Source organism: Pristiophorus japonicus, chromosome 3 (assembly GCF_044704955.1).
Source record: "Pristiophorus japonicus isolate sPriJap1 chromosome 3, sPriJap1.hap1, whole genome shotgun sequence".
Classification (NCBI taxonomy): domain Eukaryota; kingdom Metazoa; phylum Chordata; class Chondrichthyes; family Pristiophoridae; genus Pristiophorus; species Pristiophorus japonicus.
The window spans coordinates 151,691,473-151,719,289 of NC_091979.1; the positions used below are offsets into that span (position 1 = coordinate 151,691,473).

General features: G+C 46.6%; 1 protein-coding gene across 3 annotated transcripts in view; it reads right to left on the reverse strand.

Annotated features, from left to right (window-relative positions):
* The window catches only part of hecw2a (HECT, C2 and WW domain containing E3 ubiquitin protein ligase 2a), a 599,390-nt gene that overhangs the window by 341,403 nt on the left and 230,170 nt on the right, over positions 1 to 27,817 (reverse strand). For all 3 annotated transcript variants that reach the window (XM_070875901.1, XM_070875903.1, XM_070875902.1), the window contains one exon: positions 15,807 to 15,914. In XM_070875901.1, coding sequence (XP_070732002.1) covers positions 15,807 to 15,914 — 108 coding nt within the window. The remainder of the gene's footprint in view (positions 1 to 15,806; positions 15,915 to 27,817) is intronic.

Here is a 27,817-nt window from a genome sequence, read left to right on the forward strand (position 1 = left end):
TCTTCACGCACCTCCGACGCTGCTCTCGACTGCCGCCGACGCTGGGCCCCGGACTCCCTGCTGTGCCTTTTATAGGCCTCTTCACGCACCTCCGACGCTGCTCTCGACTGCCGCCGACGCTGGGCCCCGGACTCCCTGCTGTGCCTTTTATAGGCCTCTTCACGCACCTCCGACGCTGCTCCCGACTGCCGCCGACGCTGGGCCCCGGACTCCCTGCTGTGCCTTTTATAGGCCTCTTCACGCACCTCCGACGCTGCTCCCGACTGCCGCCGACGCTGGGCCCCGGACTCCCTGCTGTGCCTTTTATAGGCCTCTCCACGCACCTCCTCGACGCTGCTCCCGACTGCCGCCGATGCTGGGCCCCGGACTCCCTGCTGTGCCTTTTATAGGCCTCTTCACACACCTCCGACGCTGCTCCCGACTGCCGCCGACGCTGGGCCCCGGACTCCCTGCTGTGCCTTTTATAGGCCTCTCCACGCACCTCCGACGCTGCTCCCGACTGCCGCCATTTGGGACCATGTCCATAATAGAGTACAAATACAGGGTCATTGACTTCAATATCGCGTGACAAATTTGCGCGATCATGGTACATGCTTTGTTAATGCCGCCTGCCCTCGACATGATCCTGGAGATCAGGGTGGACTGGAGAGAGCGTTGTTTTGAGTGCCCTTTTCATGAGCAGCTCAGTTGGGGGAACCCCAGTGAGCGAGTGGGATCTAGTTCAGTAGCTGAGCAGGACTCAGGACAGGCGGGTCTGCAGGGAACCTTCCGACACGCATTTTAAGCTTTGCTTGATGGTTTGGACTTCCCGTTCTGCCTGCCCATTGGATGCGGGCTTGAACGGGGCAGATGTGACGTGCTTGATCACATTGCGGGTCATGAATTACTTGAATTCAGCGCTGGTGAAACACGGCCCGTTGTCGCTGACCAGGACATCAGGCAGGCCTTGCGTGGCAAATATGGCTCGTAGGTTTTCAATGGTGGCAGTGGACGTGCTTACAGACATTATCACACACTCAATCCATTTTGAATAAGCATACACAACAACCAAGAACATTTTGCCTAGAAACGGGCCAGTGAAGTCAACATGGATCCTAGACCACGGTTTGGAGGGCCATGACCACAAACTTAGCGGTGCCTCCCTGGGTGCATTGCTCAGTTGAGAGCAAGTGTTGCATTGGCGCACACAAGACTCCAAATCTGAATCGGTGCCAGGCCACTACACATGGGTTCTGGCTATAGCTTTCATCATTACGATGCCTGGGTGGGTGCTGTGTAGGTCGCGTATGAACGTTTCCCTGCCTTTCTTGGGCAAAACCACACGATTACCCCACAAAAGACAGTCTGCCTATCTGGACATTTCCTCTTTACGCTGCTGGAATGGCTTGAGGCCTTCATGCATCTCCGCTGGAACGCTGGACCTGCTCCCATGGAGGACAGTTTTTTTTACAAGGGACGGTAAAGGATCCTGGCTGGTCCAGGTCCTGATCTGGTGGGCCGTAACGGGTGACTTTTCGTTTTCAAATAAATCCATCACCAAGTCTGCAGGCTGTGCCATTTCCAACCCAATGGTGGGCAATGGTAACCGACTGGAGGCATCACAGTTCTCTGTGCCTGGCCTGTGGTGAATTACATAGTTATATGCAGACAGCGTGAGCGCCCATCTTTGGATGAGAGCAGAGGCATTGGTATTGATACCTTTGCTCTCTGAGAATAGCGATATGAGCGGCTTATGGTCAGTTTCTAATTCAAACTTAAGCCCAAACAAATACTGATGCATTTTTTTTACCCCGTATACGCATGCCAGAGCTTCTTTTTCAATCATGCTGTAGGCCCTTTCGGCCTTGGACAAGCTCCTGGATGCATAAGTGACCGGTTGCAATGTTCCAGATTCGTTAGCTTGTTGTAACACACACCCGACCCCGTACGAATACGCATCGCAAGCTAGCACTAAACATTTACATGGATCATAAAGACAAGCAGTTTGTTGGAACATAACAGATTTCGGGCTTTCTCAAAAGCCGTCTCTTATAATTTCCCCCATACCCAGTCATCTCCCTTGTGTAGCAAGATGCTTAACCCAGGTAGGAAATTATCAAAATAATTGAGAAGTCCCAGAAACAGCCGCAGCTCCATCACATTCTGTGGTCTTGGCTCTTTCTTGATGGCCTCCGTCTTGGCGTCGGTGGGTCTGATGCCATCTGCCGCGATTCTTCTCCCTAAGAACTCGACCTCTGGCGCCAAAAAAACACACTTCGAGCGTTTCAACCTGAGTCCCACACAATCGAGCCGACTTAGAACTTCTTCCAGGTTCTTAAAGTGCTTGATGGTGTCCCGACCTGTGATCAGTAAGTCGTCCTGGAAAACCATGGTGCGCGGAACCGACTTTATCAGACTCTCCACGTTCCTTTGAAAAATAGCCGCGGTCGATCGAATCCCATGCGGGCATCTAGTGTAGATGAACAGACCTTTGTGCGTGTTAATGCAGGTGAGGCCTTTCGAAGATTCCGCCAGTTCCTGCGTCATGTAGGCCGAGGTCAGGTCCAACTTGGTGAACGTCTTCCCTCCTGCCGGCGATGCAAGTAGGTCGTCTGCCTTGGGTAGCGGGAACTGATCCTGCAGTGAAAAATGGTTAATCGTTACTTTATAGTCCCCACAAATTCTGATCGTGCCATCGTCCTTGAGAACCGGAACAATCGGACTGGCCCACTCGTTGAACTCCATCAGTGCAATGATGCCCTCTTGTTGCAGCCTGTCTAGCTCGATCTCCACTTTCTCTTGCATCATATATGGCACCGCCCGTGCCTTGTGGTGGATGGGTCGTGTACCGGGAATCAAGTGGATCTGCATCTTCGCCCCCGAGAAACTTCCGATGCCTGGCTCAAACAACGACGGAAACTTGCTCAGAACCAGGGCACATGAGGCATCGTCGACGGACGAAAGCACTCAGATGTTGTCCCAGTTCCAGCGGATTTTTCCCAGCCAGCTTCTGCCAAACAGTGTGGAGCCATCCCCTGGCACAATCCAAAGTGGTAGTTCGTGCACTGCTCCATCATAGGAGACTTTTACTGCTGCGCTGCCAATTACAGGGATCAGCTCTTTAGTGTAAGTTCTTAGCTTGGTATGAATAGAGCTCAGCTTGCGCCCGTGTGCCTTGTTGCACCACAGCCTGTCGAAGGCCTTTTTGCTCATGATGGACTGACTCGCACCAGTGTCCAACTCCATGGATACTGGAATTCCGTTCAGTTCAACTTTTAACATTATCAGTGGACATTTCGTGGTGAAGGTGTGTACCCTGTACACTTCTGCCTCCTCGGTTTGAGTCTCTAGTTCAGTTTGATCCGCCATGGATCGGTCTTCCTCTGCAACGTGGTGGTTTGCAAGGTTTGCAGCTCGTCTTCACATTCGCTGGAGCTGTCCCATTGTTCCACAGCCTTTACACACATAATGTTTGAAGCTGTATTGATGGGCTCGATGATCACCTCCGCAGTGCCAACAAGGTGTCACTTGCTTCGCATTAATGCTTGATGGTGGACTCAGTCATCTGAGGTCATGCAGCTGCAGGCGTGTACGTTCTGCCACATGCATTCCTGCCTGAAAACGACGTTACTTTGTGTACAGTACTTGCCGAAACTAAGGCCTCCCAATCGTCCCCTTCTGAGAATTTCTCCAGGATGCCAACAGTAATCTGCATTTTCCCATGATGGTTCGTTATCTCGTTGCCAGTTATGATGTCTCAAATAAAGCAATGTAACTGAGTACTGTAAACGTGAGTAAGTGTGACCTTAGTCTCTTTATTCTAACTCCAGAGTGTTGGTATAGCATGGGAGGCCTGCTTATATACAGTGCTCCCAAGGGATGCTGGGATCCTTTGGGACTCCAACAGATATGCCTCTGGCGGTAGAGTGCTGGTTACATAGTGTTGCATACATAACAGTTACCTCTAGACTTGATTATTCTACTGCTCTCCTGGCCAGCCTCTCATCTTCAATCTTCCATTAACTTGAACTCATCCAAAACTCTGCTACCCGTATTCTAACTTGCACCAAGTCGCGTTCATTGTTTTCAAATCCCTCCATGGCTTAGCCTCTCCCCATCTGAAAAACATCCTTCAGCCCGCGAGAATCTCTGTGCTCCTCTAATTCTGGCCACTTGCTCATCCCCAATTTTAATTGCTCCACCATTGTCGCTGTGCCTTCAGTTGCCTGGGCGTTAAACTCTGGAATACTGTCCATTAGCCTCTCTGCCTTTCATGCTTCCTTTAAAGCGATCCTTAAAACTTTTCTCTTTGACCAAGCTTTAAGTCACCTATCTTAATGTCTCCTTATGTGGCTCGGTGTCAAATTCTGTCTGATTACACTCCGGTGAAGCAACTTGGGATGTTTTACTACTTTAAAGGTGCTATATAGTTGTTGGTGCAGTTCGTGCCTGGGAAGTGAAAATATCATGTAACCTTATGAAATAAAGACATTTGGCTAGAACCCCCATTTTTGACCTTATCACCCAAAAAAGGGCATTATTTTCGGCATGGGCGGTAAAAAAGCGTTTTCAGATTGCCGGCTTCTCGCCCATTCGCAAAACACCTAGTTTACATTTTTGAAAATGGGCGTTACCGTGAGCGATATCAAAAGGGCGGTTGGGTTAAATTTGTTTGACCTTCTGCCGTAAAGTGTGGCCGTCCTTAGCAACGGCATGGCAACGCTCGATTCCCACGATTCAGGAGGTCAAGGGTCATCATGACATGTGCAGAAGAGGAGACAGAGCGAGAGGGAGCTCAGAGGGACTGAAGGCATGTGTGGGTGTGGTGTGACTGCTTTGGGAGGAATGAGGGAGAATTTAGAGCTACACAGCAAGTAGGCAAACAAAAAGTAGCTGTTAACAGCCACATATTTGATCGAATGAGCCCTATAATGGAGGGAGAGGAGGAGGCATCACAGCACGCTGTGGAGACTGACGCTGGAGAGAACAGTGAGGTGGGAGAGGAGCACATTGGAGGCCGCAAAAGAGCCAGGAGGTTCTCAAATGAGGCAAGTGCCTCCCTCCTGCAGGAGGCCGAGACACGCTGGGGTGATTTGACACAGGGAGGGCGTGGGAAGCCCACCCCAAAGGCCTACCAGAGGATATCGACCAAGATAGCAGAGGTGGTCTCGTCGGCGACCAACGAGGTTCGTGAGGGCAACCAATGCCGCAAACGATGGAACAACCTTGTGGGATCCGCAAAGAGTAAGTATTATATTGATTTACATGTACTTATGTATTAATATAATTTGATTTGTAACAGTCATAGTGACTACCAGCAGATGTGAGGTCTTGCACTTTGACCGGGAATGTTTTACTCAAAGCCTGCGGTCATAGTGTACGTCTTTAGGTAAAGAATGATAATAATCATAATAATGATGATTACATCTGTTGGTTATGTGTTATATCAGTGTCTGTGACAGTACCGAGCAATGATATCACACAATGATCTCATGCCATGTCGTCCTGTCACCTTTTACAGAAGAAGCTATCGACGATGAGGTCCATGCAGAGGTGAACGGGTGGGGGGCCACCAGTCCCCAGTGACATCACTGACATGGAGGAGCGAGTGCTCGCACTCGTGGGAAATCACCCCCGGACAGCCACGGATGCATCTGCAGACCCTGAAGTGATGCCATGTGAGTAAAGCTTACACCGTTGCGTGATGTAAAGTCAATAGATGTCACACCCACTCATATCTGACCAATCATATATGATGGATGATTTCTAAAAGTGTCATAGCAATAATGCTGGCCTAATGAAAATCATTGCAATCCACAATGTGCTGATGGTCATGAAATGTGATGTGTGCAATGATTTTGAGAGCGGTGGTGCTTTTGTTGTGCATATACTGTGGGTAGCACTGGACTCACCTTGTCACCCGAGCTCCCCCTTCTCCTCTAACAACCTCATTTATGTTTTGCAGCTCAGCCAGCAACACGGCCCCAGGCAAGGCCAGAGACCAGAAGGTGGGGACGCGTGGCAGGAGTCGACGGATGATCCTACTACATTTGGTGCTGAGGAGCTCCAATTGTGGCCCGTCAATTCGCTGGGTCTGTTCTCGACGGATGAGAGCGCGGACTTCGAGGAACCTGCATCGCCACGCTCCAGAACCCATTCCACCCCAAGGCCATCTCGTTGTCCTCTGGTCCACGACCATGGCTTGGCGGGCCAGGACCAGGGGCTAAGGGGGGCTTTCCTAGGTGCGTTTCCCAGCTGAGCACATGTGTTGCACCTGTGAACACAAAGTTCCAGGTCTGCATCTATCCCTGGCCACCAAACATGTGACCTCGCAATTGCCTTCATCATGACAATGCCCGGTGCTCATTGTGAAGTTCTCTGATAAACACCTCTCTGCTCATCTGGGGCATGACTGCTCGGTTTCCCCACAGTAGGCAATCGGCCTGAATCGAGAGTTCATCCTTACGCCTATGAAACGGTTTAAACTCCTCAGGGCATGCCCCGTACGTGGCTGCCCAGTCCCCATTCAGGACACATTTCTTGACTAAAGACAATAGCGGGTCTTTATTTGTCCAGACTTTAATCTGACGGGCTGTCACAGGTGAGCCTTTGCTTTCGAAAGCTTCAACAGCCATGACCATCTCAGCATCATGCCCAGTTGCCCCCTCAGTGGTGGCTAGTGGGAGCCTGCTGAGTGCCTTGCCACAGTTTTCAGTACCCTGTCTGTGCCGAATTGTGTAGTCATAGGCGGCTAATGTATGTCGGCCGATGCATTCGCATTTATGGCCTTGTTGTCGGCCAAAAGGGACGTTAGGGGTTTGTGATCTGTCTCCAGCTCAAATTTCCTGCCAAACAGGTACTGGTGCATTTTTTTTACTGCATATACACATGCTAGTGTTTCCTTTTCTACCATCCCGTAGCCCCTTTCTGCCTGGGACAGACTTCTGGAGGCATAAGCTACCGGCTGTAACTGACCATTGGCATTCACATGTTGCAACACACATCTGACCCCCTAGGACGACGCATCGCACGTTAAAACTAGTTTCTTACATGGGTCATATAACGTTAACAGTTTGTTGGAGCATAACAAATTGCATGCTCTATCAAAAGCCCTTTCCTGGCTGTCCCCCCAGACCCAATCGCGACCTTTGCGTAGGAGCACATGTAGCAGCTCTAACAGCATGCTCAATTTGAGAAGAAAGTTACCAAAATAGTTCAGGAGCCCCAGGAACGAACGCAGCTCCGTCGTGTTACGGGGTCTGGGTGCTCTCTAGATCGCTTCCATTTTGGACGCAGTAAGTCTGATCCCGTCTGCTGCTACCCTCCTCCCCAGGAATTCTACCTCTGGAGCTAGGAAGAAGCACTTCGCCTTTTTCAGTTGCAGCCCTACCCGGTCCAGTCTGCGTAGCACCTCCTCCAGGTTGTCGAGGTGTTTTTCAGTATCGCAACCCGTGATGAGGATGTCGTCTTGAAAAACCACCGTCCTTGGAATCGACCTGAGGAGGCTTTCCATATTTCGCTGAAAGATCGCGGCGGCCGAACAAATTCCGAACAGACATCTGTTATACTCAAACAACCCCTTGTGTGTCGTGATGGTGGTCAGCTTCTTCGACTCACTCGCCAGCTCCTGGGTCATGTAAGCTGACGTCAGGCCCAATTTTGAAAAAAGTTTGCCACCGGATAGCGTTGCAAAGAGGTCCTCCACTCTCGGTAGTGGGTACTGGTCTTGGAGTGACACCCAATTGATGGTGGCCTTGTAATCGCCACATATCCTGACCGACCCATCCGCCTTGAGCACCGGCACAATCGGGCTCACCCAGTCACTGAATTCAACTGGCGAGATGATGCCTTCCCTCAGCTGGCAGTCCAATTCGCATTCTATCTTTTCCCGCATCACGTACGGCACCGCTCTGGCCTTGTGGTGTACTGGCCTGGCGTCCGGGTTTATGTGAATCACTACCTTGGTCCCCATGAAAGTGCCAATGCCGGGTTGAAATAATGAGTCAAATTTGTCCAGGTCCTGTGAGCATGATACTCACTCCACAGAAGAAATTGCATTGACATCGTTCCATTTCCAGTTCATGACAGCAAGCCAACTCCTCTCCAGTAGTGCGGGACCATCCCCGGGACAATCCAGAGTGGCAACCTGTTCTCCGAATCTTTGTGGGTCACGACTACCATGGCACTGCCTAGCACCGGAATGATCTCCTTTGTATATGTCCGTAGCAGTGCATCAATCGGCAATAATTTTGGCCTCCTGGCCTTGGACACCCACAACCTTTCGAACTGTTTGATACTCATCAGGGACTGGCTGGCCCCCGTGTCTAGCTCCATTAATACTGGGATGCCATTGAGGAGCACTTTCATCATTATCGGTGGCGTCCTGGTATATGAACTGTATATGTGCTCCACATGAACTCGCTGAACTTCAGCTTCCAGCGATTTCCCCCAGTATTCATTTGGCCTCGTAGGGCTTACATCGGGCCCGTCCTCATTGTACATCAACCTGGCTGCAGGCTTCCTGCACATACGTGCCAAGTGACTGCTGACGTTGCAGTTTCTGCAGGTATATTGCTGATACCTGCAAGCTCTGGCTGGGTGTTTGCCTCCACACCTCCAGCATGAGCTGGAGGCCCCATTGTTGGAAACAAAAGGTCCATTACCAGTTAATCGTCTCTGACTGTCTCTGTAACTATCCTTAAGCGCACCATTAACAGGTGTTAATGGCCCCATTACTGGCCGCATTGTCCATTGCGATGGCATGACTCGACGTTCAGCTAGCCATTTTCTCTGTTGAATTCCCCCTTTGGGTTCGACTGCATGCTGGGGCATGTCCGATTGCACTTGTCTGCCTAGAGAACTGTGTGCCGCCCTGGTTGACTCCCTGGTCGTTTGCTGCATTTGAGCCAAGATTTTTGTCATACATCATTCTGGTCTCTTTCTCCCCTGAGATAAATGTCTGGGCTATCAGAGCCGCCGCTTCCAAGGTCAAGTCTTTGGTTTCAATCAGTTTTCTGAAAACCCTAGCGTGCCCGATGCCCTCAATAAAAAAGTCTTGCAGCATTTCCACTCTGCATGCATCTGGGAACTTACATAGGCTCGCCAGTCGCCGGAGATCTGCCACGAAGTCTGGAACGCTTTGCCCTTCTCACCGCCGGTGCGTGTAAAACCGGTGTCTCGCCATGTGCATGCTGCTCGCCGGTTTAAGGTGTTCCCCGATCAACTTACTGAGCTCTTCGAACGTCTTGTCTGCCGGCTTCTCTGGCGCTAGAAGGTCCTTCATCAGGGAATATGTTCTGGATCCACAAAACATCAGGAGATGAGCCCCGTGTTTGTCAGCCCAATCCTATCCCAACCATTCCTTCGTGATAAAACTTTGCTGTAGTCTCTCAATAAAGTCGTCCCAATCATCACCAACACAGTACCTCTCTTCTGTGCTGCTAGAGGCCATGCTCGCATGGTTTAAATCCCAGTTTCTTGTCGCCAATGATATGTCCTTACTATACAGTAGAAATGCACACGAGGGCCATACTTGAGAGAAGGTCACTCTGTCACCAGTTACCTTTATTACCAAGACCTCAAGAGACTCAAGGGGGGTGGAGCTTCATCTTTTATGCCGGAAAATCCAGGTTAGGATTGTCTCCCACAAGTTTGCCCCCTGTGGTCAATGTTCTCAAGGTGTACAACGTAGGTCAGCTTATAAATGGGTTACAATGATAGTTGAATACATGACAACTACGAGCGACAGATGCGAGCAAGGACCAAAATCCTGCTTCTGCATCAGAGAATGTTGCCCCCTCGGCAACCCCCGCTCCCATACCCGTCCAACCAACGCATCTGCCTTGATCCCCCCAATGAGGTACCGCCTGAGGAGCTCCTTGACCAGACGCCATGGAGTGAGGAGGGGAAGGGATAGAGGTGGGGAGAAGAAAGAGAGGGGGGAAGGAAAGTGTGTTTCATGTGCGCAAGTGATGGCTGTGTTATATCTCCATCTGGGTATATGCAATTTGTTGCAATGTATGGGGGCTGGGGACCACGCTCCTGCTTTGCCTTTGTATTCTGTGTTGCTGCACATGTTGAACATGTGATTTATGTCAATGGTGGAAAGGTGGGATGAGGGCAGGGGTTGGGTGTTATTGGCTGTGTTACTTACGATTTCAGGCCAATGTTGGTATTAAACTTTTGTTATCGAACATAACCTTGTTGTGCATTGTCTCAGATAGCTGGACTGTTACACACTGGTGATTCCTTACCGTGAAAGGGTTAAATACAACTTTACATCAATCCACATAAACTTTAACTGGCACCAAGGTGATGGGCACCATTGATGTCTCAGCTGCACACACACAGCAGTGTGTCAGTGTTGTCACTCACATCAGCGTTCTTTCAGGCAAATCTTTCCGATATCAGCTCCTCACGGAAGAGTGGGATTTAACAAATGCCAACCACACCGCTGCCATCCATCCCAGTTAGTTCCACTTTTTGTGGGCAGTTTTTTGAGCGGGCGAAATTCTGGGCGATATGTGTGCGAGGTGGTGAAATTGACGGTGGGCGATCTCCATGACCGCTAATTTGGGTAAATATGCTCTTTGCGACTAAAAGCAGTCGCCGGGCAATATTATTGAATCTCGGCATTAAGTCCGTGAGGAAAGTAGCGCTGGGCGACAATATGGGCGTTGAAATCGCCCATTCTGCTGATTCTGCCCAAACAAAGTGGATGGGCAGTAATATTTTTTCTCAGCGTTAAGCACATGGGGAAAATAATACTCGGCGATAAGTCTCCTAAAAAAGCCCATCAGTTTCAATTTTGTGCCAAAATGGGCGATGTATGGGCATTATACGTCATTTCAGCAGTTAAATGGGCGTTAAGCAGGCAAAAAAAGTGGAGGTTCTAGCCCAATGAAATTTGTCTATGGGATGTCAAACTCATTTTAGATGATGGACCTGATTTGACATTCTGGCACTTGGCGTGGGCCACCTTCAGTGAAAGTTACTTGGGCACATTGGGGCAGCTATTGGCATGCATTTTACCCACTTTTAGCTGTACAACGTGTGCAAAGTAGACCAATTTCTAGACGCGAGGTCCTGCACCTAATCTGCGCTCGCAGCATGCCCATCGTATATTGGTCCTCACTGTTGTTAGGCAACCCTGCCGCCCGTCTGAAATCGGTGCTACATCAATTTACAGAAGCGGCCTGCAGTTGTTCCAGGACCCATCTGCAAAATGTGTGAAAAACTAGGTGAACCATATTCCCATTGTTCAACTGTTCCTCTAACTGCTGATTGAAGTTTAGCTCAGGTCCCAACTCTCGTGGCCTGGATGACCACGTGTGCAGGAAGTGTTACCAGCTAGAGCAACTCGATCTCTGGGTTTTGGAGTTTGAGTGGCGGCTTACGTCACTGCAGTGCATCCGCGAGGCTGTGAGCTTCATGGACAGCACCTTTCTGGAGCTGGTCATCTCGCAGCTTAAGAGTGTGCAGGCACAGAGGGAATGGGTGACCGCCAGATAGACAAGGAGGATCTCATTCGCTAACCAGTTTTCAGTTCTGGATATTGGTGAGGGAGATGGTTCCTCTGGGGAGTGCAGCCAGAGCCAAGTCCACAGCACCATGGATGGCTTAGCTGCACAGGGAGGGGTGGGGGGGGGGGAGGAAGAAGAATGGAAGAGCAATAGTGGTAGGGGATTCGATAGTTAAGGGAATAAACTGGCGTTTCTGCAGCCGCAGACATGACTCCAACGATGGTATGTTGTCTCCCTGGTGCCAGGGTCAAGGATGTCACAGAACGGCTGCAGAACATTCTATAGGGGGTGGGTTAACAGCCAGAGGTTGTGGTCTATATCGGTACCAATGACATAGATAGAAAGAGGGATAAGGTCCTGTAAGCAGATTTTAGGGAGCTAGGAAAGAGATTAAAAAGTAGGACCTCAAAGGTAGTAATCTCCGGATTACTCCCGGTGCCATGTGCTAGTAAGTACAGAAATAGAAGATAGAGCAGATGAATGCGTGGCTGGAGAGGTGGTGCAGGAGGAAGGGCTTCAGATTCCTGAGGGATTGGGACTGTTGCTGGGGGAACTGGGACCTGTTCAAGCCAGACGGGTTGCACCTCAACAGAGCAGAGACCAATATCCTTGTGGGGGGTGGGGTTGCTAGTGCTGTTAAGGAGGATTTAAACCGGCTTGGCAAGGGATGGGAACCTGAGAGAAGATTCAGAAGAGAGAGAAGCAAAGCTGGAAATAGAAGGCATTGAAGAAACAATTACAGCTGTGAGAAGGGATGATATGTGAGAAGGACCTTCAAATGAAGCCATATGGGTTGAACTGAAGAACAAAAAAGTGACAATCACACTGCTGGGAGTGTACTATAGACCCCCAAAAAGTTGGAGGGAGATAGAAGAGCAAATATGTAGGCAAATTTCTGAGAAGTGCAAAAATTATAGGGCAGTAATAGTGGGGGATTTCAACTACCTTAATATTAACTGGGATAAAATTGATATGATAGGTATAGAGGGTACAGAATTCCTAAAATGCATTCAGGAGACCCTTTTTAGCCAGTAAGTAGCAAGCCCAACAAGGGAGAGGGCGGTTCTAGACTTAGTTTTAGGGAATGAAGCTGGGCAGGTGGAAGGGATATCAGTGGGAGAGCATTTTGGTGGTAGATCATAATTCAGTTAGATTTAGGGTAGTTATGAAAAAGGAAAAAGACAGACCAGGAATAAAAATTCTCAATTGGGGAAAAACTAATTTTACTAAGTTGGGATGTGATTTAGCCAAAGTGGACCATGATTCTATGAACTCCAAACTCTGTGAGATACTGAGTGAGGAACCAACACCTGAGACCAGGGCAACAGGTCGTGGGTTAGTTGCCTTGAGAGAGGAGCTGAGGGAGTGGAGTTGCAGCTTTTGGCTGTACACAGGCGCATTCTACCCTCTCCAAGCCCAGCATGAACAGCGGCAGTTAGAGCTTGCAACGTAAAATCAAGGCATGCAGCTCCTCACGCAGTAAGAATCCTCAGTCTCCGTCCCCTTGTTCCCCATTAACCCATCAGTGGAAAAATGTTTCACCATTTGCCAACAGTGAAGACTCCAAGTTTCACTCACCCCTTCACTGGCTGAGATTCTCTCTGTGCCGCTCCCACTCATTCTGTTGCTGTTTCTCCCAGCTCTCTATGAAATGCTGGGCTCCACACAACCCCACTCCATCCTCCAGTCGTCTCCCACCGACCCCCACTCCCCCACCCCCCACCCAAGCTACAATCCCCCACCCCCATTCCCCAGTCTCTCTTTATCCCCCAAGCCATTTGCTCCCAAAGCCCCCACTCCCAATCTCCCAAAGCCAAATCACCTGTGTAACCACGCCCCTCACCTCGCTCCTCCACGAGCAGGTCTGGTCACTCCTGAGCAGGATGCCAGATCTCTGTGCCAGCGGTTTGGATGGCAGGGGGGGGCAGGGGGAGTGAATGGCGGTGTCATCACAGGGCAGGTGGGCACTATTGCGCGAAATGTAAATGGAGTCTTTCTCCTGGGCACTGCTTCAAACTCGGCAATCACAAGTAAAGCACACTGCAGGCAAGATGTTTGATCCCCATATGAAGTAAAATCAAAATCAAATGGCACAATATCATTCCTGATCAAATTGCTGGTGAATGTCAAGCACCTTTTAATATCTGCAACAGTACTTGCCATCAACAAAAATTAGTAAATTGCAATAAAATCACAGCCCATAAGCTCTGCCTCGATATTACAAAGAACACAAGTCGTATTGCATTTTAAGGCAGTGACACATCTTGTAGTTGACACCATGTCAATAAATCACTTGATTTTTACTCTCCCAAACTACTATCTCAAATTTTGCACTCTCCATACACACACAAATATAAATATATATACATACACTTATAAATAAATGTATACACACACATATAAATAATATATATAATTACAGACTGACATAAAAACTGCAGTGTTGGGAAATTCACAGCAAATGTTTATAAAGAAATAAGTACAAAGCATGCATACATTGTAAAGAATTTGAACTGGGTTTCGGGTCAACCTGCATCAAGTGATCAGGTAGCATTAGTTTCACAATAAAAGGAACCATTCAGACCTGAATCCAACTATGAAGGAAAGCCTGCTTGAGGAGAGTTTGAAAGTTTGATATTTTATGGCCAGTTTCTCCACATTATGGGCCCAAATTTTCCCAGGAGTTGCTCCATTTTTTTTGGAGCAACTTGATTTTTCTGGAGTATCTTAAAAATCCCCATTCTGCATATTTAATTTGCGCCAGTGTAAGTGAGTTAGTTGGTATTTTTTTTAGTTTCGTTTTTTTTTTTCAAAACGGGGCATTACCAGCTGTTTTGGCCATTTAAGCCAGTTTAGACAGCTAATAGTTGCTCCAAACTAACTTAGGCCAACGTATGTGGCCACTTGTGGCCGCACAGAAAACCCTTGCGGAGAGTTAAGAAATCAGCGCAGGTTAGTACATTCTAAAGCACAAGACTTTCAAAGCACTAAACAAAGCACAAAAAGCATTCAATAACAAATAAAAAATAGAAGGAAGCGGAGAAGACCTGCACCTAAAGCACCAAGACTTATAAAGTTTTAAGGAAAGATTAAAAGAAAATAAAGGAACTCTGCAAACACACAATCACAGTAGTTTAAACAACACAAGCAGCTACTTACATGTACAGGGCTTTTTTCATGTCACTCATTACTTTGCACATTTTTACAGGTCTCCTTCACAATCATTTTTTTACCTGTACAGGGATCTCCCTATAACAAATTAAGCCGAGCGATGTTTCCATTCTCTAAGTAATTGGCTCCAAAGTCTGTATGCCGAGATACTCCCAAAAGATGTGTAAAATAGAAATAACTTCCACATATTTTTGCCAGAAACAAGGTAGCACAGCAGGTTTCCATCTGTTCAATAGCTCGCGGGCCGGTGCGGGAGACCGCTCGGCCAGGAATAGGGGCAGCAAACATCGGGTCATCCCTTCGGCCAGGGATAGGGGTGGTGAGCATCGGGTCCCGCTCACAGCCTGCAGGACGCACTGGGAGGGCAAGGAGCTACTGCGCATGCGCGTAGACTCCACTGCTCATGCGGACAGCTGCCGGCACTGTTTTCAGCGCAGGGCTGTAGCTCCGCCCCCCACTCCACTATATACGCCACGCCAGGACCCAGGACAAACAGCAGAGTGGCCAGAATCGTGAATACGTTTTTTGGCGCCGTTTTGAGCGCACAAAGTCGGCGCATCTCGGGTGAGTGCGCCGGAAAAAGGGGTTGGGGAAATTTGGGCCCTATATGTGGAGGTTAAAAGCATTAGATTGAGCCTAACCTCCAGTCAATTGGACATTGCAGCTAAATCCAAACAAACAGTGACTTAGTCACTTTTGGTAGTAAACTGGCAGGAAAGCAGCGCCATCAAGAAACTAAAAAATGAGTATGTTAATGGTATCTATCAGAGACAAAGAAAGGTCATCTGTTTACTCGAATGAGAAATTTAGTGCTGGGGTAAGCAACCTCTATATGAAATTTCACCGTTGGCATAAGACCACAAAAGTATGAAAAGCTACTTAGCCTGTTCTGCATCTTTACCTCTTTCTCCTCCTTTAAGCTGCTGCTTAAAACCTACCTCTTTGACCAATCTTTCAGTCACCTGTCCTAATATCTCCTTAAGTGGCCCTGTATCAAATTTTGTTTGATAATGCTCCTGTGAAGTGCTTTGAGACATTTTACAACATTAAAGGTGCTATATAGATGCAAATTATTGTTGTTGCCCTTCACCAATTTGTTTTAGTGTCACAAACTGTGAAATGATTTGTCCTTACCCTCCAGAAAATAGGGCCCAGGCTCAATCCGCCACACAATCTGCCCTTTCTGGGTTCCATTCACACCCCGATTTTTGGAGTCCCAAACATTTCCTGGGGAGATCTCATCTGTAAAAAAGGAAAAAAAAACATAAAATAAAACTGTTAATGTAGACTTCATTTTCTTCCATCCAGAGGCCAGGAAACTTCCAGAAAAAATGAAATGTGATTCATAAAATACCGGTCAGGATATGAGGAAGATTTCCGAGTGATGTAGATTGCTTTTGTGTGTTAAACACCTTTTAAGCCTTCAACCAGCTGGGAGTTCAAAACAATATGTGGGAAAGCAATTTCAGTTGGTTTTGTGCAGTGACCTGTAATGCAATGAATATCTATAACACAAGGTAGTGTGATTGAGAAAGCGTAATGATTAAATATGCATTCTGGTCGTTATTCAAAACACTTTGGCAATGAGGAAGCTGTGGAATGTTTTGTTAACAGTCACACTGGTAACATTAGAATGCAGATAATGCAAAGAAGTAGAATTAGAATGTCATCAATATGGCCAATAAGATAAAGGAAAGAAATTTAAAATGAGTCAGGACATCACAGCACAATGATGATATTGGGCAAGATCATGCTATTAATAACAGAGTTATTGCATTTATACCTACAGCTTTTGACTTGCAATTGCTTCGAACTACTACTCCTTGATATCTAAATCTTAGGAAACTGGCAGATTGCACATAGTTACATAACACCTTTGTAACAGATTCCTTGAGAATGCCAAGAGCAGTAAGCACCATGGGAAAGGACAGCCAGGATTCACTTCACAAACTGTCACCTTCTCTTCAGATTGTTGCAAGAAATTAGTTTATAAATGTGTCCGTGGCTGCGTGAAATTTTATGGTAGACTTTCCTTTCTGGGAACCCATAAGGTGGAGCACACTTTGTGTGAGAAGTGACAACTGCCCAGGTTTGACATGGTCAAGGAAGCGCCAGTCACAGGCCTGTCCCTTGGCTGAACCTCTCACCTAAAAACCAGGCAAGATATTTAAACACAGTTGCATCCCTATTGGGCTCCAAACCTCTGAAATCAGGGCCTTCTTTTGACTGCTGATGGAGAGCAGAGTGCGTCAAATTACCCTGGGATGGGGCAGAGGGAATAAAAGTGCTTGGAACTTAACTATTCATCTCCTGTCATGTCTGTCCCTCTCAAACTCTCCAATTGGCCTCTGCACAGGCCTTGACTGGCACTCTTGCGTTTGGGCTCTCAATGGGCAGAACCAGGAGAGGTGGTGGGCAGCTGGGAATGCCTCAATAAAATGGCGACACTGGGCCTGCACCTGCTACAGGCTGTTAAATCCTGCAGTGAAGCCCCAAGAAATCCTGGGGCACAACAGGGGTGGAAATCAGACATTACGCCCATTTTCCCTCTGCCCGGCACCTGTGGAATGCTGTTTCCCCAGGCATAGGGCAATGGAAAACTCTACCTCCTTTTAAATCTCAGGAAGTTTCACTTCCTCTTCATTTTAAGTAAATTGCAACTCAGAAATAATTGATCCACAATTATCAAAGCTATGCCATGAGAAGAAAAGCTCTGAAAATAATTGTGACCTGAACAGTCTGTTACTGTAGTATAAGCAGCATTTAACTTATACAGAGACAATAGACACTGAGTTTTTTAGAATTCCAAATAAAAATGTTAAAATGTATCTCTGCTATCAGAAGTTATTGGGCATCTGTTGGTCAATCGCAGAAAATGCTAATTCATCGACGAAGATGGTACTCACCAAGTTGCCAGTTCCATAGCAGCACTATGGCTGCATGCTATTAATTATTCATTGTACAACACAGCAGTTCAGCTTTCATAAATCACAGAGCAAATCTGCCAGCATTTTGGTTTATTTCAAGCTATCTGAGCATAAAGAAGCAAGCAAAATTTTATTTTCATAGATTATCACGCAAATCATTGTAAACTTTAAGAAATTAGCTTTGTTGGGCTGAACTGCCAAACAGTCTTTTCCCATCTTCACCCCATTTCTTTTTAATAAGTTTGTGCAATTTTCTCCCCTGTTTGTTATCACCATCTGCAGTAACCTCTCCATGAACAAGAGACTAATGACAATCCACGATAACGCTGCAAAATAAGGTCACCAATTTCTAAAGCTTTTGAAACAATGTACAATAGCATCAGAAGCACTTAATTGTGCAGTGACAAACCTGGCAAAAAAATGTCATATAAAGTGTCTGTTGCACCTAACTGTGCAGCTGTTAAAGTATTATCTATTTTTAAAGGGACAGTGTCAAGACCATAAAGTAAAAGCCACTTTTGTCATGTATGTAACCTTCATGTAAATGTAACCTTCATAACAACACTGCATACTGTATATACCGAAGAAATGCACACCTTGACCACAGGGGGTGAACTTGTGGGACACACTCCTCACCTGGTCATCCAGGTATATAAAGGGAGGTCCCACGCAGGGTCATCACTTCTTGGTCCTGTGAATAAAGGTTCAGGTCACAGAGTGACCTTGTCTGCAGTATGTGCCTCGTGTTGATTTACAGTAGTGTGTAAGGACATTACAACTTTGACCGGCACAAACACAGAAGTACATGGACTGGTATAGTTGCAGATGCATTATGCATCCGGCAATGAAAATGTTACATTAAACACGTTCTAAAATAAAATGTGAAATCCACAGTGAAAAGTTCCACAGCATCAGACAGCAGGATAGTATTGCTGAGTGATCTTTTCTTCTTGAAATAATCCATTCCTGATTGCTCCAGTACCAAGCCTGCCTGAGACATTATAATGTCAATTTAAGTCAGCATTCCTGTGTTGTGATATGTTAAATAATATTTTATTTGGCTGCTACATAAGAATCTTCCCAACCCACACACACATATTATGAAGTGTGCTGAATATTTCTATGTGTACTGGTCGCAGTAACTTGTGACTGGAACCAACAGTATAAAATTAAGATATAGGGCTTAATTTTCCCCGATCATTTGCACTGTCCTTTTGGCGTATTTATTTTTTTCCAAGTCTCTCCCTGCAATCTGCACCCGCATAACTGACTTAGTTATGATTTTTCTAGGCCACTTTTTTTTTACGTCATAGGGGGCTTCCCTCACATCCGCACCGGTTTTTTTACATTTTTCGCAGTTTGGCCAACATTTCTTCCTCCTAGGTCAGCGTATCTGGCCACTCCTGAAAAACCTTCTGGGCACTTAAGAAAACCAGCGCACATTGATAAATCGGCGCTGAAAGATGCCATTGTTTTTAAATCGAAGATTTTGGAGGGAGTCAAGAACACTGTCAAAATCAATAATAAAATGCAACTTTTTTTTTGAACCTGTCAACGTAGTATATGTAAATTTGTTGGATTTCAGAAGTTCTCATTTTTTTACTCATTCACACGCCACCACCGAACGTCTTGAAGCAGGGCTGGAGGGTTGTAGCTTTGGCCGGCAGAATCGGCCCCGCGCCCGGACACAGGGGCTTGGGGCTCGGCTAGAAAACAAGCCGTGGGGGGGGGGGGGGGCGGAGTGAGAGGAGAGGAGAGGGAGAGAGAGAGCAAGGTGCCAATGTGAAGGCTTCGAGCCCGGGGAGTGAGCTGCCGATCGGAAGCCTACTGCACTGAAGACTGCAATGAATGGTGGAGGGGGGGTGGGGGGAGGAGAAGTCACAAGACTGCAATTAGTTAAAGGAGGGGGAAGGGGGAGAGAGAGAAGTCACGACCTTGAATGTGGTCCATCCATACAGACCTTGGGAAGAGTGAGAACTGCAAACTTGTCCTGCCTGCCTGTTTTCCTGCCGTTTTGTGCTTCTTTCAAAGGTTAAATTTGAGTATGGGGGCAATAATAACAATGCCATACCTTGTGTGAGCCTTCTGCATCATGGTGCTACGTAGGAGACAATTGATTCAACTTCATCTCATCAGGAACATCAGAGCCCATAGGGTGCTGGGCAGGAGGCCTTATCCACCTCGGTATATCGAGACAGGCGTTCGTACCTCCACCTGAGTGATGCGGACTGTGTCAGAAGGCTGCGTTTCCGCAAAGAAGTTGTAACTGAGATCTGTGAGTTGGTCAAAGCAGACCTGCAACCGAGAAGCATCAGGAGGACTGCTTTGTCAGTTGAAGTGAAGGTTACAGCTGAACTTTCATTCTATGCCTCCGGCTCATTTCAAGCTACAACTGAGGATGTGTGCGCTATCTCTCAACATGCAACACATGTCTGCATTCGCCAGGTGACAGCTTGTATTAATGACTTCATAAAGTTCCCCATGACCACCCAAGCAATTTCATGACAGGGCTGTGGGCTTCTCCAGGATTGCTGGCTTCCCAAAGGTACAGGGCTGCATTGATTATACCCACATCGCCTTGCAAGCACCTTTGAAAGATTCCGAGATGTACAGGAACAGAAAAGGCTTCCACTTCATTAATGTACAGCTCATGTGTGACGACATGCATCATATCATGTCAGTCGATGCAAGATACCCTGGGAGCATCCATGATGCATTCCTCCTACGCGACAGCGTTATATCTGCCATGTTTCAGCAGCAGCAGCCAGAAGGACAGAGCTGGCTACTGGGAGACAAAGAGTACGGCCTCGCCACCTGGCTCATGACGTGTAACCCGGACGGAAGCTGACCATGAATACATGTCACAATAGCACCAACGCTACCTCCACAAGATCCTGCAAATCCATTGGCAGGATAGGCGCACCAACGTCAGTGTTCTCGCTCAGGCCAACATCCCCAGCATCAAAGCATTGACCACGCTCGATCAACTTCAATGGATGGGCCACATTGTTCACATGCCTGATACTAGACTCCCAAAACAAGTACTCTACTCAGAGCTCCGACACGGCACGTGAGCCACAGGTGGGCAGAAGAAACACTTCAAGAACATTCTCAAAGCCTCCTTGAAAAAGTGCAACAACCCCACCGACACCTAGGAATCCCTGGCCCAAGACCGCTCAAAATGGAGCAGCAGCATCTGGGAAGTCGCCAAACACCAAGTCTCTTCACCGGGAGCACGTGGAAGCCAAGCGCAAACAGCAGAAGGAGTGCACGACAACCCTAGCACCCCACCACCCGTCATTTCAACCACCGTCTGCTCCACATGTGACAGAGACTGTAGGTCCCGCATTGGACTCATCAGTCACCTGAGAACTCATGGGCTCAATTTTGGCCATGACTTGCTCTAATTTTTTTGGAGTAAGTTGGTTTTTCTGGCATGTTAAAAAACAGTATTTTCCACAATAAACTTGCTCCAGAGTAACTCAGTTAGGTATGATTTTTTTTAGTTGAGTTTCTTTGTTCAAAAGGGGGCGTTTCCAACCACTTACGCCAGTTTTGGCCATTTATGCCACTTTGGCCAGCTAAAACTTACTCCAAATCGACTTAGGTCAGCGTATGTGGCCAGCTCTGAAAATTATTGCGGGCAGTTAAGAATTCGGCGCAGGTTAGTACATTTAAAGCACCACAGTTCCGAGCTTCACACCATTTATTCTGATCTATCTTTCTTGGGTCCAAAGTGGATAATCTCAGCCAGGGGAAACATACTTTCAACATTTAATCAATTTAGCTTATAGTTTTTTAACTCATTACTTGATGTAGTTTAAGTTATAGGTAGATTATATGAAATATTTAAATATGTAACAAGAACCACAAGTATTGAAACCAAAAAATAGAACCTCCTTCCCCTCTGCACCGAATTCCCACTTACCAAATTCCCGACTTTTACCCAAATTCCCAACTTTTATACTTTGTTTAGGATACATTCAGTTTCTGACCACTCTGAGCGACCCTGAATAAATACTGCAGGATATTCCCCACTCACCAGGCAAACATTGGGGTGCCCCTTCGGCCAGAGATAGGGTGCAGCAAACATTCGGGCATCCCTTTGGCCTGGGATAGAGTGCAGCAAACATCAGGGCATCCCTTCGGCCTGGGATAGAGTGCGGCGAACATTCGGGCATCCCTTTGGCCAGGGATAGGGTGCAGCAAACATCGGGGCATCCCTTCTGCCAGGGATAGAGTGCGGCGAACATTCGGGCATCCCTTCGGCCAGGGATAGGGTGCAGCAAACATCGGAGCATCCCTTCGGCCAGGGTTAGGGTGCAGCAAACATCGGGGCATCTCTTCGGCCAAGGATAGGGTGCAGCAAACATTGGGGCGTCCCTTCGGCCAGGGATAGGGTGCAGCAAACATCGGGGCGTCCCTTCAGCCAGGGATAGGGTGCAGCAAACATCGGGGCGTCCCTTCAGCCAGGGATAGGGTGCAGCAAACATCGGGGCGTCCCTTCGGCCTGGGATAGAGTGCGGCGAACATTCGGGCATCCCTTCGGCCAGGGATAGGGTGCAGCAAACATCGGGGCATCCCTTCGGCCAGGGATAGAGTGCGGCGAACATTCGGGCATCCCTTCGGCCAGGGATAGGGTGCAGCAAACATCGGGGCGTCCCTTCAGCCGGGGATAGAGTGCGGCAAACATCGGGGCGTCCCTTCAGCCGGGGATAGGAGCATCGGGTCCTGCTCACAGCCCGCAGGACACACTGGGAGGGCGAGGAGCATGCGCGCAGTTGCCGGCAGAGTTTTCTGTGCTGGGCTGTTGCTCCTCCCCCACTGCACCATGTACACCACACTGGGACACCGGAGACTCGGCAGAGCGGGCAGGATGGGGCCACTTTTTTTCGGCGCCGTTTCCAGCACACAAAGTCGCCGCATTTAGGGTAAGTGCGTCAAAAATAGGGTTTGGGGAAAATTGGGCCCCATATTCGTGTGGAAGCAAGTCATCCTCGACTCCGAGGGACTGCCTGAGAGAGAGAGCGAGAGAGAGAGAGAGAGAGAGAGAGAGAAAACCAAAGGACACATATTTAAGATAAATGACAACAGAATCAGAGGGGAGATGAGGAGAATTTTTTTTTTGGCAGCAAGTTATGATGATCTGGAATGCACTGTCTGACAGGGTGGTGGAAGCAGATTCAATAGTAACATACAAAAGCGAAGTGGATATATATTTGAAAAGGTAAAGTTTGCAGGGCTATGGAGAACATAAAAACATAAGAACATAAGAAATAGGAGCAGGAGTAGGCCATACAGCCCTTCGAGCATGCTCCGCCATTTAATAATTTCATGGCTGATCCGATCATAGACTCAGTTCCACTTCCCTGCCCGCTCCCCGTAACCCCTTATCCCCTTATCGTTTAAGAAACTGTCTATTTCTGTCTTAAATTTATTTAATGTCCCAGCTTCCACAGCTCTCTGAGGCAGTGAATTCCACAGATTTACAACCCTCTGAGAGAAGAAATTTTTCCTCATCTCAGTTTTAAATGGGCGGCCCCTTATTCTAAGATCATGCCCTCTAGTTCTAGTCTCCCCCATCAGTGGAAACATCCTCTCTGCATCCACCTTGTCAAGCCCCCTCATAATCTTATATGTTTCGATAAGATCACCTCTCATTCTTCTGAATTCCAATGAGTATAGGCCCAACTTACTCAACCTTTCCTCATAAGTCAACCCCTCATCTCCGGAATCAACCTAGTGAACCTTCTCTGAACTGCCTCCAAAGCAAGTATATCCTTTCATAAATATAGAAACCAAAACTGCACGCAGTATTCCAGGTGTGGCCTCATCAATACCCTGTATAGCTGTAGCAAGACTTCCCTGCTTTTATACTCCATCCCCTTTGCAATAAAGGCCAAGATTCCATTGGCTTTTCTGATCATTTGCTGTACCTGCATACTATCCTTTTGTGTTTCATGTACAAGCACCCCCAGGTCCTGCTGGACTGCAGCACTTTGCAATCTTTCTCCATTTAAATAATAACTTGCTCTGATTTTTTCTGTCAAAGTGCATGACCTCACACTTTCCAACATTATATTCCATCTGCCAAATTTTTGCCCACTCACTTAGCCTGTCTGTGTCCTTTTGCAGATTTTTTGTGTCCTTCCTATCCACTCCCCTCATAATTTTATACACCTCAATCAGGTCTCCCCTTAGCCTCCTCTGTTCCAAAGAAAACAGACCCAGCATCTTCAATCTTTACTCATAGCCAAAAATCTCCACATTCTTGTAAATCTCCTCTGTACCCTCTCTAGTGCAATCACATCTTTCCTGTAATGCAGTCACCAGAACTGTACCAGAAAGATCAGGGGAGTGGGACTAATTTGATAACTCGTTCAAAGAGCCGGCACAAGTACGATGGCTGAATGTCCTCCCTCTGTGCTGTATAATTCTATATTTCCCCTCCCTAACCAGGGCACGGAGACCAATCGTAGCAGTCTTGCTGCTATCTGACTGAGGTCAACGAATTCAGCATAGACTGAGGAATGCAACTCTTCCTGGTCTGTCCCTATCGGGATAAACTCGGTCATCAGGTGAGCCTAGATAAATTACTGCGCTAGCAAACTGCATATGTCTCTACAAATTCTGGTTCCTTTAAAATCTAGGAAAGCAATCAATTCTTGTTAATGCCTTGTAACTTATATTTCACACTGAATTCAGCAGTTAAATCCCCATGCTTATGTTCCCCAGAAAGCTGAACCATACAAAAGCCATTTGTACTATAAATGTGCCTCCAAAAATCCATCATAAATAAGCAATTTCCACTTCGCATAACTCAGACTTCCATGCTTAGACACGAATAAGACTGACACACATCTAATGCTAATAAAGGAAATTCCTGAAATACTGAAGACTGAAAGGTTTATTTATTTCCTACATACATTCTTTTTCTGCTAGTATTTGCCACCTTGAAAGCACTATATCATAAAAGATCAGTTAGGTGGATAGCAGAGACCAGGCTTCTCGATAAATGCTAAATTTCTTTCTGGGCCATCTGAGGGGGTTTTGGGTCGTGATTCATGGTCGTGATTCATGCTCGAAGTGCAAGAGAGCTTGTCAACAGGCCAAACTTCTGATCGGGAAGCCAGTCCTATCTTTAGACTACAAAGAAGTGTTTCATTTATCAGAAATACAAGATTTTCTTTAAAATCCTGATAATGTCCGACATGCCAAGATTCCATCTATTTCAACTGGCACGCAGCATTGTTCAAAAGACAGTAATAGCTGTGTGATGTAGGTCACTCCAAAATGTCAATGGACCTATAATTTTCACAGTCTAATGGAAGGTTTTAAAAGATCTAATACTATTGTAACCTATATCAGAATTTCAAAATTTTGTATCTTTATCAGCCTTACAACAAATATTAGAAATGAATACTCACAAAATTTAATTTATAACTCTGGTATTCAGGAGTGTAAAAGTGCAGTAAGCTCTAGCAATCGGACATATTAAAAATCATTCTACTTCAACAAAATAGTTGCCTGCGCCCCTAAACAACCGCCCTTCCCCACGCTACTACCAATGTACGCCTATTTATTGATTAAGTTAGTTCATAAATGTGTCCGTTTCTTTCAGGAAGATGCATTCCAACAAATGATGAGGCCTTCACACAGAGAATGTTCACTTACCATAATTCATTATTTGCTGGATATAGCTCTTGTAGTAAATTACTTTAATAAATAACATCAAGCCATTTGCCGCAAAGGACCAATAAATGCCAAAATTCCGATGGATACCAGCGTATAATGTTTAAGTAACAGGAGCAGAGTTAATCCTCTTCGTTATCCATTCCAGCATTGTTTCATTTTTCATCTGTGTTGTTCAACAAACTGGAATGATATCTAACTTAGAAGTTTTGGTGCCCAGGAAAATTGTTATCTTTATAAACAAACATTTTCAACGATGCCCTGCATTTCCTCTCTCAACCCACTCACAAAAGCCTGGAAGGATACAGGCTGATAAACCTGAGGAACTAATGGGTAAACAATCAAACAAAAATCCAGCTACTTTAATCAGGACCAGGCGGCATTACTATTTCTGAAGGGAAAAACGCATGAACCACATTTCAATACCAGAGGCTTTGAAAATTCTCACATAAATTTGCAGGATATAATAGCTCCGTTCTACCCAGCTTCCTTCCTTTAGGTTTCCATGCATGGTACATTTCCAATAAGGAAGCTATCCGTAGGAGGGTTTGCAAATCACCACAACTTCTTCAGGCCTCTGTAGTTTCCATTTACTAGAAAGGTGAGCAAGGGGCTTGCGGGGGGGGGGGGGGGCCGGGTGGGGGCGGTGAGGTGAGAGTAGGGAGAGAATGTTAAGCTCCTGTAGGAGACTGGATACACAGTTTCCCCCCCCCCCCCCCCACTGTACCAGTCACGCAAGTACACTATAAAATTCTGCTAACCCAAGTGGCTGATTTGACAGATGCACGCTACCAGCCCACCTGTCACATAGATCAAATAACGTGGATGTGTTGCCCACCATTTTCCATTTATGGAGGCAAATTTTAACTAGGTGCGATAGTGTAAAATGAGTGATAGCAAAACAGCAGCCCGTTCTACATCTCTCCCAATTTTTTATTTCCATCGGCGCCAAGTAGTTCACCTTTGTGGACCAGAAGCCACAGATCCGTCAAATTGGATCATGCTGGACTAACATTTCATGCAACACAGTGTACAAAACCTCCATGGTATTCTAAAGCAACTCCAGTGCAATACTGAGGAAGTACTGCACTGTTTTGTCTTTTGGATGAAACATTGAACTGATTGTCCTCTCTGCCCTCTCAGGTGAACAAAAAAGATCCCACGGCACTATTGGAAGAAGAGCAGGGGGGGCGGCTCTCTTGTTGTACTGCCCAACACTTATCCCTTAACTAAAACAGTCTAACTGGTCACTTCTCTCATTGCTGTTTGTGGGATCTTGCTACATGCAAATTGGCTGACTGCAACAGTATCCATATTCAAGAAAGTAATTCTTTGACTTTGAAACGCTTTAGGGTGTCCTGAGGTTGTGAAAGGTGCTATATGAATGCAAGCTTTTTCTTTACTGATCACACATAATAATCACAAATAGTTTGTCATCATAGCATAGATTAGCCCTGTTTTAGAGCTAACAATAACCAAACATTAGAAAGTATTTACAGCTCAAAAACAGACTATTCGGCCCAACAGGTGCATGTCGGTATTTATGCTCCACAGGAGCCTCCTCTCATCCTACTTCATCTAACCCCATCAACATATCCTTCTGTTCCTTTCTCCCTCATGTATTTATCTAGCTTCCCCTTAAATGCATCTATGCTAGTTGCCTCAACTACTTCCAGTGGTAGCAGGTTCCACATTCTAATAACACTGAGTAAAGAAGTTTCTCCTGAATTCCCGATTGGATTTATTAGTGATTGTCTTATATTTATGGTCCCTAGTTCTGGTCTCGCCCGCAAGTGGAAACATCTTCTCTACGTCTACCATATCAAACCCTTTATAATCTTAAAGACTCTATCAGGTCACCCCTCAGTCTTCTCTTTCCGAGAGAAAAGACTCCAGCCTGTTCAATCTTCCCTGATAGATATAATCTCTCAGTTCTGGTACCATTCTAGTAAAGCGTTTTTGCACCTTCTCCAGTGCCTCTATATCCTTTTTATAAATGGAGATGGAGATCAGGACTGCTCACAGTACTCCAAGTGTGGTCTAATCGAGTTTAACATAACTTCTCTGCTTTTCAATTCTATCCCTCTAGAAATGCTTTTATATGGGCTAATAAATCTGCATCACTACTTTTAGTGAATTGTGCATCTGTACCCCCAGATCCCTCTGTTCCTCTACCCCATTTACACACTTATTTTCCAAGAAGCATATGGCTTCTTTATTCTTCCTACAAAAATGTACTACCTCATACTTATCTACATCTATAAACATGGTTAGGAATATTTAATGTAATTTGTTTTTTGAATCATTTCCGCCTCCATATATGGCACAAAGAGTACGTTCGGAACAGCTCAAAAGAATATTCTATACTGAACCAAACAGAACGTTGAATCCAAGTATTTTATTCCCCTGACAACAGCATACTGTCTGTGCCACTCCACATAGCATTTGTATCAATTCCCCCCTTCCCATCCTGATATTATAAAGCGCTCAGATAGGTGACATGCTGAGGAACTTCAGGGCTGGTCA